Genomic DNA, 15,034 nt, shown 5'->3' on the forward strand with positions numbered 1-15,034 from the left:
CAGTACCAGAGATAAGGTCCTTCGGGCAGCTTCTGAAAGGCTTGATACGTTCAAATTCTTTCATGCCCAGATCTCTTTTCATATGATGCCAAATACCATAAAATGTGCCTCGCACATTACATCTCTAAAAAAAGAAATATAACAGCAGCCATAGAAAAGAATCAAAAAAGCAGACCAATGTCTATAACAAAGCCTTTATTAAGCTCACTGAAGACATTGATAAAACAGTATTGTCCAAAGATATGAAAGTGAGGACTCAATTGTTTGACTGATAGCTATGACAACATACTAAAGACCATTGCTGAGCAAAAAGGTGTGTCCATAGTTCAACACAAGAAATATAGATCCTGGAAACTAAAGGAAAAGCTGATACAGCATTACAAAGACAGGCTTGCATTTGTTCCATGTCCAAGACAGTCAGATCTGATCTGCTCAAATAGTATGACCATATTGTGCACTGAGGGAAGCTGCTAAACTCACAGAAAGAACAGTAGACTGAGACTACACTTCCACAGACAAGTCAGTCTTTCCAAAATCCAAATATTACACAGGGCTGCAGACATATTGAGGAAAAGCATGGATCAGGTAGAGCATGACTGAGTAATATGTCAGCAGTGATTGTCTATTATGTTTCCAATGCAGCAAGTATGTACCCAACATCCTGTATGACTTTGTGAACTGGTGTGTTGATTAACATGGCCACAGAAATTACCAAACATGTGGTGAGGACCCAGCTTCAAAGGAGAATCTGTGTGTTATCGCAATTTGTCATGATCTCATTGAACAGAGCTGTCACATCCATATGCCAATCACACTGGGACTTCGAGTTTGGTAGTAAGACAGTCATCAATAAGCTCAGTGCAATGGGACACAGTGTTTCCTATACAGAAGTTAGGCACTTCTAGCCTGACGAGCCAGACCCACATTAAAATGTAGGGTCTGGGCACTCACCGTTCGCAGTGCTCAGTCCGAGGGGCGGGATAATCGGTTGTCTTTTAAATTCCCTCTGCGCGCAATAGGACAGCGCTGAGTCCCATGCGTTTTCCCACCAGCGGAGCAAGTTGGCTAGTTCAAACTTTTGCCAACTTAAAACAAGCTTAACTCGTGTCACACTGTTGGCCAACAGCAACATCCATCTTCTTTGTTTTCAAGTAGCAGGGAATTCAAGCCAAACCGTTGCAGCTCTGCCATCAATCATTATGTTAAGCCCGCCTAACGACTCTATACACAATTTGATTGGCCTGATAGAAGTTTAATTTTTCGAGTTCACAAGCCAACGGAGAGTTGCTAGACTAGCCCTGGAAGCAAATGTAATTTGCTGCCGCTAGGGTGCGTCTAGATTTCTAGGCTAAGGCACTTCTCAGATCTGTTGCAGCAGACCAGATATCAAGGACAGAGAGTGGTGTCTACATCCCAACTGGCCCCACTGGAGTTGCTGAACAAGGAATTGTTGATGCAGCCATCGACAACTTTTACCAAAAAGTTGGTTCTCACCATTGATAATGTGATTTGGACTTGAGACTGTATTTTGCCGGTGTTCTGTTTTCTTTCATTTTGGACACCTCATACATTGAGTGACAGAACACCCTAATTTGTCATACTATATTTACATATTTGGTATTGTTGGATTCAGTACAACCACACCTTTCCAACAAGCCATCATATGTGTTTCTATGATAGAAGGTAAAGCAGTCACAAAGTAAATGAAAACATTCTGCATAGATAATCATTTTTTGCATGTCCGCTTATTTTAGGTATGTGTTTACATGTCTCCATTCATTCCATGCATCAAGATATTCACATCCAATCTTTTCTAGGAGGTAAAGCAACTTCCTGACTATAAACATGGCAAGTGTCAAAGTTTATATGCCTAGTTTATATGCCTTAACTCCCATACGGACAGGCTATATTTTAGTCCTTTTTTGGTTTTGGGGTGTATAAGAATATCTGTTAATTTAACAATCTTAGCAGTAAAATATTTTTAGCCAAGAATCCATTACATATATGGGAGATCTTAGAGATGAGGAAAAACATTGTTGCGTTTAGTTCTACCTCCGGTAGGGGTATCTCAAAAATGTGGGGCCATTGTCACTAGCCTATTCATGTAGATTAGTATTCACTTCTAATACATATAAAATTATTAATAATCACTTCTATTTCATAAAAATGTTAGTAATCCAAAATTTCTCCTTCATTTCCCCCCTTTGGGGCTTAAGGCCACAAAGAAATTTTAGTAATCAAAAACGAAACAAAAAAATCCAATTTCCAATAACATCGTCCAAAAACATTTCCGGGTCATCATATCAGGGTAAAACTCATTTCACATTTCAATATCATTCTCAGAATCCATTAATGTTAACATAATATTCAAGGACGAACCACCTAAAAATTGTTCTATCCCTGTCACACCTACTATGTTAAGGCAATCTTTACTAGTACACAGTCGAGATTCAGAGTATGCAGAATCATCAGAAGTCCTGTAGGGAAAAACACACATTTGAAAAGACTTTTCTTGGCACACCCAGCAGGTCTCATTTGTCCCTGCTACAGTTGTTCTAGGCTTTATTAGAACTAGATTTAGTAGATCTCCTACTCGGGGGGAATGTCTCTGATTTCGAACAAAGCTTTTTTCAATAGCCAATCTCGGAGAGGGGGCAGACTTTGTTGAGTATGCACATGTACTGGGTGTTTAATGAAAATACCGCCGACAGCGGACTAACAACCAAAACGATGGCGTTTAGTTAGCCTTTGTAGCCATCTCTGGCTAGCCTTTGCTTATTAGGCAAATAAGACATAACTTCTGCAGAGGTTTAAGGCAAATGTTGTCACAAACTTCAATTTCTTTAAAAATCGACTCTAAACATGCTTCAATTATGTTTGTATCGGTAGCCATTTCGCACTGGTTTCAGTAGGAACTTTTCCCCATGAACACAACAGAAGTGAGATCAGTGGGCGTCTCTGAAAGTAGCTGTTTTCCGGTTGTGAAGGTTTTCGCCGAGATGTTCGTTCAGCATGATGCGAGCTTCTGGGTACCCAGATTAGAGACAGACCGGTGTCTTGTAAACTCATGCAGGATACCTCACTTTTTTCTATATATTTGTCAAATACAAACAGTGTCTGAACACAGTGTGACCAGAACACCAAACAAGCCTATTGCAGAGGCGTAATTACACTGTCTTTTTTTTTCAGCAACCATTTTTTCAGGAAGTACTGAAAAAGGAGAGCGTGGAACAACTAGAAACTGATGCTGGATTTATTCGATTACTGGCTAGACAGATTAGACCTTGTCATTACAGAGCTGGAGATGTTATTTGTAAAAGGAATGAGTATGGAGCAGAGGTACTGTATAAACAAAATCTCTTTTTTTCTGAGTGGATATAATACTTTACCCTGTATGGTTGATACTGTGTTTGTGTGTGTGTCTCTCTCTGTGTTTGTGTGTGTGTGTGTGATATTACAAAATGTCTTTCAGATGTATTTCATTGACAAAGGAGAAGTTGATGTTTTATCTATAGATGAGTCAAGTGTTATGATTACACTAAAGGCAGGACAGCACTTTGGAGAAGGAAGCTTATTGTTTTCAGAGCCAAGAGCAACAACAATAAGGTATTATTTTTACTTAGTACACTTTGACCCCGTTCAGACTGCAGGCAAAAGTGGCCCAAATCTGATTTTTTGGGGGATCAAGTGACCAGGTCAGACTTCTTCAGAAGTAGTGTGAACACTCAAATCTTGCCCAAATCTGATTTTTTCAAATCAGATTTAGACCACTACCATATGTGGTCTTGAATAAGACCCAGGTCTGATTTTTTTCAATGCAGACACAGTGTGCAACCAAGGCGAATTTGATGCGACTTTTACGTCAATCTACATCGACATTTGTCACAATTATGCGCTGCGGGCGTTAGCTGATGTCATTGTTATTGTTCTTTTGTGCATGCGGGCCAGTTTGAAACCGCAAACAGTTAACACTGGAATCTGATATAGGCCAGATTTAAAAATGTAATGTGAACAGCCAAGCAAAAAAAATCTGGATCTGAGCAAAATATCCCAATTGAGCATTAAGACCTGCAGTGTGAACGGGGTCTTTAACCAGTGTAATTGAACAGGTGGAGCCACACCCCGTTCACACTGCAAGTCTTAATGCTCAATTCAGATATTTTGCTCAGATCCGAGATCTCAGATTTTTTTGAACAGGGTCTTAAAATTCTGAAACCGCTCTTAAATTTGGGTGCAGTTGGAATTGTTGCTTGTTCATTTATTGAAGTGCCAGAGTATGCTCAGCATGCTAGGAGTGGCAGTTAGCAGACATGGGAGACTCCAGTCACATGACTTGACTCGAGTCACATTGTTTAAGACTTGAGACTTGCTTGATCAACATGTATAAAAGACTCGACTTGACTTTGACTTGCTATTCATGACTTGAGACTTGACTTAGACTTGAGACAAATGACTTTAAATGACTTGACTTTTTATTTTTTTCATAGATATTAAGGAGTTAACTTTACCCTTTTAGAAAATCTGCTTAGGTGCTGTTGCATGCGTCACGCGAGCGAACCTGTCATTGTACCAAGTGACGCGACGCGACAGACCAACAGCAAGTGCCAGATCAAATGAGACAGACTGAGGTAAGCTAACTTGCAAATATGGAAGGCTCTACGTTTATACCAAAACATAATAATGTTTGGCTTCACAGATTATGTATCTGACTAGTCAAAGGAGAAATGAACAGCAGTCTGTAAGTGTGCAAAATAGCGACATAACCACCACCACGTAGATTTTCATCCGAAGTTAGTCGTTTTAAAAACGTAACGTCACATTTGAGTCATGTTAAGAGTTGGCTTTGAACCTATTATGCTTTTTAGTTGTGTGAAATGGCAAAGTGAAACATTTTCTTGTCTAAGTTTAATCTTGATATATAGCGGAAAAGTTTGCCAATGTAACCTAAAGTAAGCGCCTCTCTTTCTCCCTCCCTCTTAAACACGTCCCTGTTCCATACGTTACAGCAGTGGTCACCAACCTTTTTGAGCCCAAGATCCCTGACCTCGCCCTGAACAAAGACAAGATCTTCCGTGAAGCGTCAAAAGAGAATCAAAGCTAAAATACTTCCAATTTAAGGCCTTTTATTTAGGCAAATGTATCAGGTCAAAAATAGCCTATCACATCCTCCACCCCCTTATAGGCTACAGTCATAAATGAGATAACACTTGTAGTCTTTATTTATGATTTTCTAATTGGAGTAGGCCTAAGTGTTTGTGACAACACGTCATGATAAATTTGATAATGTTTGATCGCTGTTTTGGTATGAAGCATCTTTAACGTAATGAATGCGCACTCTAGGAAGTGAAAGTAATGTGGCCAAGGTCTACAATGCGCTCTGTGTCTGTAGCTGTCTGTGCACGTACGTAATCGATTGCATTCTTCAAATGGAGAACAAATTCCTGACAGTTCCTGATCGCTAAACATTCGTTTTCTTTTTCTGTCAGTTAGCAGTTGATATAGAAGCCCCTAGCATAATTTAACAAGTCCTGTTGCGAGAGAGAGAGAGAGAGAGCGTACCTGCAAAGTGGTGCTGTGCCCGTGTGTGTGTCTGCATGTTCGGTTCAAGTCAGACGTTGGTCCTTCCGGTCAGGGGTGTAGTGGGCGTTGGACGCGGGGGAACGCCGTCCCCCCACTTCTTGGACCATTGTTTTAAGCATTTATTAATATAACAAGTGTTGTTACCATGGATAACAACGCATCACGCAAACGTCTCCAATTAGGCCTCTTTGTCATAAAATTCAAGAATGACCGTCATGCTGTAGCACTCCACCATGCGTAAAGACATTAAAAACTGCGCAGATCGTCATTCCACGTTACCCGAAAGTAGCTAGAGAGCCAAAAGTCTAGAAAACCATAGATTATACAACTGCCTGTATCCGAATCTAGCAAGCATCTTCATGGCCCACTGTTGCAATTCCTTCGTTTGTGTTTTGCAGAAAGCAGGTACAGTAGGCTAATCCAGTGGTCAAAATGACACGATAAGCATGTGTGAGTAATGCGAGTGATTTTTATCGAGGGAGCGCCAATATAAGTGATAAGGCTATTTAACCATAAGTAGGCTAATGACGACCCAACGGTGAACCTGAACAACCGTACAGGAAAAATGTACGATTGGTGCAGCGTGCAGCTAACCTGACTCTCGCCAGATAAATTTCGTTCCGCCTAGCTCCACTCATCCATCTGGGACCAATCCATTGGAGTGTTGCTTCAGAAGGCTGGGCCTAATCAAAAAATGCTTGCATATGATTGAATAATGTCATCTATTGACTACTCACTCAACTACTCACATCGAAGCCAACCCGTGACGCTGATAACAGTCTCACAGTCGCTTCTACGCTATGTCACATCTATGAAACTCCCGCCCTGCGTCCTGATTGGCTGTACCATAAAATTGGGTGCAGAAATCACTCTCAATGGAAGAGGTCCCAGATGGATGTGAGTGAAGCTAGGCGGAGCTAAGCGGAACGAAATTCATCTGGCGAGAGTCAGGTTAGCGTGCAGCTACTTCATCCAAACAAAAACTTTTCAAATGACTGCCACTTGCCTGCCCAATGTTCTTTCTGTTATTTTTTTGTTTTATTGACTGTGCACCTCTACATTTTAATTAATCGCAATGACATTCATATGACGCCCCCTTACATTGAGCTACACTGACCACACAGCGTGTTGAATGCGTGAATCCTGCTTGTGCTATTGTTATTGCTATAGTTTACGCGTGGTAATGAATGAAGCCATGCCGCGGCATGTTATGCGTCAAGAAGATTAGACTACGCTAGATTACATAGGCTACTCTACATTATGGTTTGTCTGTTTATTGTATGATACAACAAAAGTAAAAGCTACAGACCATATTCATAGACTTGTGTAGTTTGGGTGAAGACATTAGGCTACATTTTGAAGCTAATCCATGTCATTTAATTGTTTTTTTTTAATTCGGTTTCATGTTCACGAAAGCTGGTAACAATTTGGCCTTGGCCTTATGCACTGCACTTATTATTACTTATTATAATTACTTATTACATTTATTTTTATTACTTATAGCAGTTGATATAGAAGCACCTAGCATAATTTAACTTCAGTGGTGACTAGTCCTGTTGCGAGAGTGAGAGAGAGAGAGAGAGAGGAGCGTACCTGCAAAGTGGTGCTGTGCCCGTGTGTGTGTCTGCATGTTCGGTTCAAGTCAGACGTTGGTCCTTCCGGTCCCGCATTCACGCCGCTCCATTATTAGATTAAAAGGTTATCAGACAGCGCTGTAAAATATGTGCAGGAATTTCTCGCATTATGATGGCTAGAGGTGCGGGTTTTGAATAAATCATGCGCTATACCCGCAATCCCGCGCTGATTTTAAGACCCTGTAAACGTTGGCGACCATGCAGGAATTTGGTGACTGTTTTTATTTTTCCTGTTATTCTCGGGATCTACTGGGCAAGTCCTAAAGATCTACAGGTCGATCGCGATCGACGGGTTGGCGACCACTGTTATAGGCATATTGAAACAATAATAGGCTATTTTATAATAGGTCTACTTATTTATTTTTATTCGTATACATTTCATCTTATTCTATAAACCGTTCAGATGTAGGTTATGTGGCTTCAATGAATGCAATGTCTATTTGTTTGTTACAAATAAAACTCCAGCAGTTCATAACTAGCCTATTGTAGCTTATTTTAAAATTAAAACATGGGTAAATCATCATGAATTTCAATGATTTGGCTATGACTTGACTTGACTTGCTTGACCCAAGCTATGACTTGACTTGACTTGCTTGACTGTCACAAAAAATGACTTGGACTTGCTTGAGACTTGAAGGTTAAGACTTGAGACTTGCTTATGACTTGCACATGTGTGACTTACTCCCACCTCTGGCAGTTAGCGAACAGAATGTCTTGTTTCGAACAGACACTGCATCCTGGTGTCAGTAGGTATGTGGTACTGAATGTTTTCCTGTCTGCAGTCAGATTGTCATGTTGTATTTTAACATTTTCTTTTATGCTTCATATGTTTGTTGGTGTTTTTTAGGGCAGCGAGCAACTGTGATCTGTTCACACTTTCAAAGACTAGCCTGGATGAAGCTATCATATACTATCCAAAAATTTATAGGGAAATTAAGAAGGCTGCTGAAAGAAAGCAGGTGGAATTGATTCAAAATAGTATTTCTAGCAAAAAGAAAAAGATGGGTAAAGACAAAGAGTTTTCATCAGATGACACAGGATGTAAGTTGTTTAGTTTTTTCCTCTTTCATAATGGTCATTCTGGTCCAATAAAACTGCTTAAAAAATATCTGTTGAAGTTGAACAAAACCTGCTGGCAAAAGCTGGCCCCTACTTGGATTTCTCAGTAACATAGCCATATCTGTTTCTGAAACAGGTAGATATTTTATAATGTAGCTGTTTTTTTGACCATGTGCGGTAGCTTCAACAGAAGCTAGGTCATTCCACGTCAATTCAACCAGGGCCCCCGCACTTAGGTCTCAAAAAAATTCTGAAAAAATTACCAGGTGTACCTATGTTACCCAGGAGAGACACTGTAAAATTACTTTTATGTAAGATCAATACTTTCCAAGATACAGCCAGTTTTACAGGGGAAGGGGGGTGTCGATTTTGTTCAGCCTCTTTTTTTTGTCAAAGTTCACAAGCCCAAAGCACAAGAACTAAACCATGTAGGAGGCTCATTTTGCATGCTGGTACAGCTATAGGAATAGTACTGTATGTAGCAAAATTTTCACGTTTGGTCTGGATGATCCTGCATGGTCATAGCTGTCCCTCAAAGTTGATCAAAATTGTATTGGAGTTTTTGGCTGGGCTCTGTTTAGGCCTTCAGAAGACATTTGTACTAACATAGGCTCTTGATTTATTTCCCTTACTGAGATAAGTAGAAACACTCACAAAAAAAGCAATGAACAGAAAAGAAATCCCTTCAGGGTCTGAACAGCAGACATCACAAGTCTGAAAAATCATTTTGGTTCTCATTTTCAGAGCACCCAAACACCTTGTGGGAATATACAAAGATTTTTTTTCTATATTCTCCATGATCCCTTCCAATTTGATGTGTCTTATGCAAATCTTTCTTTTTTTTTTCCACCCTGAACATGGGCAAAATGCACCATTGAGATCAATATCTTTTGTATAGAGATACCACAGGTTACTCTATACAACCACAGGTGGCACTGTGGTAACACAACATATTGATCTCAATGGTGCATTTTGCCCATGCTTGCTCTCCTACACACAGTTGCGTTCCGTCAACGCATTCCAGTGGGTGTTCCCGACGGTAGCTATGCAAATGACTTGAAGTAAAACCGTAATGTGATTGGTTGGTGCCGTCCGTAGATTGGCTTGATTGGCCGGTGCCGTCTGTCGGTGCAGCAACCATGGAGGTATTATATATAACTGGAGAGAGTGACTAAGTCCCGCCCTCCATACAAATGAATGGTGGAGGCTAGGCTAGTAAATCCGGCCAATTCATAGTCAACGCCATATTGAACACTGGGGCTCAGATCCAGCGCCAGTCGGCTCTGACCATGCGCCAAGTTCTAAAGCTGGAAATTACACATGGACCAACGTCGATTTTTATTGGATATTCTGTAAAAAGAGAGTCGTCCTCCAGTAAGAGGGTGGCGATAATGCACATACTTTGCTTGCCACGTAACAAGAAGAAGAAAAAGTTGCTCGGGAACGCTTGTGGAGTCCAGTGGAGTCGCCCTGAAGCGCAACTTAATTTCATTGGATAACAGCGGCTCTAACTAAGAGCGGTCTGCCTGACGTCCTGCTGCTGCAAATATGCATTCGAACATGACGTGAAATATCCGTTGTCGAACTATAAATAAACTTTTCGGTTTTTAGTGCCATGTGTAGCGCATTTTTACAGTCTGATTAGTTTGTTTTTTATGTTATTGTTTGCCAGCATGAGCGGACAATTACGTCCCCAACTCTAAAATGTGGTGTCTGGAAATTCTTTTGGTTGTACACCGCAGATGGTAAAGTAACGTTAAAGAGAATGTAGTCTGCATATACGATATCCAATCTTCGCGCTCACCTGTCGAGTTAGGCTACCATCCAAATGAGGCAGCGGAGTCAGAGGCACAGTAGACGGCCAGCATCGCCAGGCGTCCAACATCGTATGATTACATGCTTTCCGTAAATCCTACATTATGTCCGGGGTCTGCTATTTACTTAGGCTTCGCAAAGCACAGGTATTTATTTAGGGTAGGCTTATTCGAGGCAGAACTTTATTTCTTACATTGTGCGTTTTATTGTGAGACATGCGTTGTTTGGAGCGGCATACTAGGCTATCAAAAGCAGACGATTTTCGTTTTTGGTATGGGATTTAATTTACTTTTGGACTTATAATAATATACTTTTGGACTTATAAGTAATATATAGTTAAATGTTGAGACTGATGGGCACTTAAATCTACGGGGTATTTGATGATCACTGTAAAGTTTCGTGTAGTTGAAAAAGTGTTGGAATTTCCAGCTGTTTATTGTGAGACAAGGCAGTCCCTTTCACTCATTCATTGAACGTGCGCTGTGCTCTAATGGAAACCTTATTGCGTAGCGAAGTAGCCTAAATTGAGTTATTTTTTTAATTATGCATGGTTTACTTTTTATTAAATTCGTAGGCTGGAATGCCTCGCGGCAATAATTGTGTTTAAATGTAGTAGCCTAGTGCTTCAGCCTCTGGCAAGCTCCAAAGGGGGCGGCTATGGATTGAGAGCAACGTGTTGGAGACCCATGGTGTAACGAGACAAGGGCTTTATGCCACTGTTGTGTAATTTATTGTCTTTAATCATGTTTAGGCTATTTTTGTTCGGGACAAACAACAATGAAACAATATCAATACAATTTTCCTTATTTGTCATATGATGCATAAATAACCATAATATACACGTCTTCTCATAGGCTCCTCAAGAAATACGCACTGATTAACGTTTGGCTGTAGCCGCCGGATAGATCCCCGTCCACCAACATGTACGCGCATGAGAGCTCGTGCCAAACACGGATTTTCGTGCATGGAACTGGTTCCAAATGCTCCATGCGGCGCCATACTTGAAAATGGCGCATGCTAACATGCCGAAGCTAATCTGCATGCTCTTGAACCCCTGGCAGCAACGGCTGAACTTCTCAACGCGAGCGACGGGAGAAACGCGACGCGACGGACCCATAATTCAGTTCGGCAACGGATGACGTAAGCCCATGTAAAGTAAATAGGCGTGTTCGACTTCGACTGAGTCTGACTTGGTCTGGCTTTCTACGTAAACGTGATCTTCAGAGGCTAGCCGGGAGGAGCTACAACAGAGGGCAGCTCATCCCGGACAGGCAGGCTACAGTCTGCCTGACGTGACTCGCGGGAGACATGGCGGGAGATATCACGGAATGTTGTTTGCAATAAACACAGCAGAACTTTCATTCTTACTCATTAAAATGAGCATGATGACTGACGAAATAAATTCTTATGATGTAGTTTAAATAAACCACTGTTGTCATACAGTTAACAGGCCTGCATTGTAGCACATAAATTCAAAATCAAGTGTTTCCCCTATATGTGTGTCTATCTATTTAGCCAACAGCAGAAAATGACAGAATATCCAAACGTTTTCAGTAGGCTAGCCTACCATTGTTGCAGAAATCACGTATAAGAAGGTATCCCTTCGATTTCTGTTTATTTTCGCATATTCCAACATAAGGAAGCACCATGAGACTCTCGTCATAATAGTCATGAGGACATTCCTCCCAAATGGCCCTATCACGTCTTTGAACTGACGTCATGAGGGCGTGTTTTAGCTCGTGCAGCTCGTGGAAGGCAACTGCAAGATCTGACTGCAGGCTAAGACTCCCGCGATATTTTAAGGTCATGTGACATGGTGTCACGGTGGTAAGTCCCTCCCCAGCTGACAGAAGTCGGACAGAATTTCTAACCAGCAAGCATTGCGTCCATCCCAGTATGCATCACATCAAGTCAGATCTGCACAGATCTGCCTCAAGTCGAACTCGCCTATTGGGACGCACACAGCTGTGTGTAGGAGCCATAAGAGCCCTAACTCTTGTTGCAAGTTGCAAACATATTCAAGTGAGAGCTTGATTACTGATTATGTAGTTAGCCTCACATGTTGAGCATTGTTGTGGCGCAAAGCTCATCATTGCGGTAATAGATCTAGGCTGATTTATTGAGTGCAGCTACGATCAATGAGTGTGCTCTCTGGAGAACATTGAAGTGAACATGGTGAAATATCAATTGATATGACCTTTATAAGGATAAAAATAATATTATAAAAGCTATAGATGACGTTCAAAGGATGTTATAGTAACGTCATTGACATCGGCAGATGGTCCTCTGCACGTAACTTTAGGTCTCAGGAATGGACCAGAAACGTAGCCACCAACCACGTCGCCGCGACCTGTGCTCTATGTGCTCACAACGTCGTCGTAGCGTCACAAGAATGGACCAGAAAGACATTGCAACCACATTTAGGCGATTCACAAATGTAGCCTACGTAGCCACCACATTATCCAACTACGTTGCGGCAACCTGTACGGTACATGTTCACAATGTTGCTACAATGTAATTGTGTTAGCTGGGACATAGAACCGCTTTGCAGGTGCTCTCTCTCTCTATTGGTCCGTTTATGCCACCTGGGAATGACAAAGACGGCCCCCATGATTACGTTATACTTTCTTTCTGTAGGCTACTCGTAGCTGAGCAGAGTTGGGTGTAACGTGTCAGTAATCACGTTACAGTTCCTACAGTGTGCGAGCAAAGATATTCAGAATTCTAGGAGGGCGACAAGAATATTGGCAAAAAATAAAAATAAATTAATCGGAGTAGGCTATTTGTTACCTTACTACTGAATGGGAAACAGTGCACAACTAACTAGCTAATGACTAGTCTGATGTCAATCACACCACGAATTGATTCCAAAAAAAATATCAGGGTGTTAGGCTACAAGCTAGGACTGCCACTGTTTTCAGTGTGAAGAAGAGCATCTAGTATAATTAATTACAGAAGGAACGCAACTCGCAAGCGCACTTCACTCAAAGCAGTTCAATGTTTTGCAAGTTGTGTGCGTGTCACCATTCAACATTGTGAAGGAGGGTGCGCGAGCTGGGCAGCAGCGCTTCCTTAACTCATTGAATGCCAAGCTGTTTTCGGGAGCTTTGTCCTAGAGTGCCAGCAATCTAGACCATTGTTGATGATTTTTGTACAGCCACAGCATATTCTGTGTTATAGCTATGAACACATACAATGGCTCGTTTAAAAGGTGAGAATGTGGGTGGATGCAAACCGTGTATTTCTACACGCCTCTGTTCCTGAGAAATCCCAAGCTAAACAGTGGCTAGTTTTCATCAAAATCGCTGGGTTTTTTTCTAGAAATGGAGATATAACGTCTTTCATGAAATGAAGTGTTGCCTGTTACTTACTTGTGTAAACTTTCCGGGAAGTGATCAGCGAGACCTGGCGAGACTGCCACCTAGTGATAGACCCACGAAAATGGCCTGGTTTTGACCTGACGTGCATGCGTCACTGATTCGACCCAAAGCGGCAGCCGAGTTATGATAAAATGTGCAGATAAAATGAGTTCCCAAAATCACATATAAGGTGTGTTAGAGTGTCTAGTTTCGTAATTAAAAAAAAAAGCTAAAAACGTAATATTACGTTTTTGGCACTCAACGCATGGGTGGCACTCAATGAGTTAAAGGTCTCTTTCAAAATGTCCTGTTACAATTGCAGCTGCTTCTAGTAAAGTAGCCTACATGACGGCATTTTTGAGCTAGTGAGAGAGTCAGATTTTTGGCTTCTGGTAGTAACTTGCTAATTAACTAAAGCAAGACTTGAGTGATATCACAAATATCATCATGCAGTGGTCGGTAGTTTGCCAGGGCGGATAAGCATAGTTGTAAAGGGCATGAATAAAAAAGGCAAAAAAATGTCCTTTGCCGAACCTAAAATTTAAATAAGAATTTCATCTTAACGAAACAACTCTAAATATCAGAGTGGGATAGGTTGGGATATTGTAGAAATGTCCCTTAAATTGCAACCGCAACATGCCTGCTTGCCGACGTTCAAACGACAACGAAAAATATGGAAGCATATGAGTAGCTTTATTCAGATGAGCACGGAAGTGACGTAGCCTTGTCCCTCTTTGACGAGTGACTTGACAGATTGCAATGCGTTTGGCAGATTGAATGGCCATTTGAATTTTGCAACACAAAGAGCGTGACTAAAGTGCAATGCAATCACGGGGGGCGCTATTTCTTTTCCATTTGAATAAAATGCCTCAAAACGTTTTGCCCAAAATAATCCAAAATCTTTTCAAGCTGGCATTGACAGTTTTGCCAAATATGTTTTTAAAATGCAATCCTACATTGCACTTTAAATATTAAATTGCAAAACGAATTGACAGTTAAATGATGAAACTGAATATTGAAAATTGAAATGCAAAATGAATTGCCATTTGAATTTTGAGACTGAAGTACCATGGCAAAATGGAATGCAATTCAATCCATGTTTATTCTGTTTTTTAACCAAAATTATTGGAATTGATTTTAGGATTTCATTGTCACTTTGCAGATTAAAATACAATTTGTTGGATATTATTGCAAATTGCAATATTAAATTGCATAATGAATTGTCAATTGCATAATGTAATGTCTTTTTGAATTGCATATGGCAGATTGCATTCTCATTTGAATAAAGCTACCCATATGCTTCCATAGAAAAAGATATCAAAGCACTTTTTGTGTTTGAATGTAGCACGAAAAAATGTTTAAACAGCTGGACAAATGATTTAGCTAACTGATTATAGCCTGAACATTTACCTGTACAAGGACATTGACAGTAGCCCAGCCCAACAAGCAGATGTTGCAAAAGACATCGAAAGACGCAATTAATCAGAAATAAATAATGTAATCTGCAGCGCTTTATTTAACAAACTGCAAGCAACAAGAGGGTCGAGTTTGCTGCGAGGCCAAACCCAAGAGCAGAGACGAACTGAT

At 40.8% G+C, this 15,034-nt stretch overlaps 1 protein-coding gene across 4 annotated transcripts in view; it reads left to right on the forward strand.

Moving 5' to 3' along the window:
• LOC121710087 overlaps positions 1-15,034 on the forward strand; it is a 324,103-nt gene that overhangs the window by 257,035 nt on the left and 52,034 nt on the right. For 3 of the 4 annotated variants that reach the window (XM_042093988.1, XM_042093989.1, XM_042093992.1), the window contains 3 exons: positions 3,190-3,339; positions 3,473-3,606; positions 8,062-8,255. In XM_042093988.1, the coding sequence (XP_041949922.1) occupies positions 3,190-3,339; positions 3,473-3,606; positions 8,062-8,255 (478 nt within the window). Of the gene's footprint in view, positions 1-3,189; positions 3,340-3,472; positions 3,607-4,516; positions 4,564-8,061; positions 8,256-15,034 lie in introns of those variants that run through there. The other variant, XM_042093990.1, reaches the window with a different exon arrangement.

This window comes from Alosa sapidissima, chromosome 5, assembly GCF_018492685.1.
Source record: "Alosa sapidissima isolate fAloSap1 chromosome 5, fAloSap1.pri, whole genome shotgun sequence".
Classification (NCBI taxonomy): domain Eukaryota; kingdom Metazoa; phylum Chordata; class Actinopteri; order Clupeiformes; family Clupeidae; genus Alosa; species Alosa sapidissima.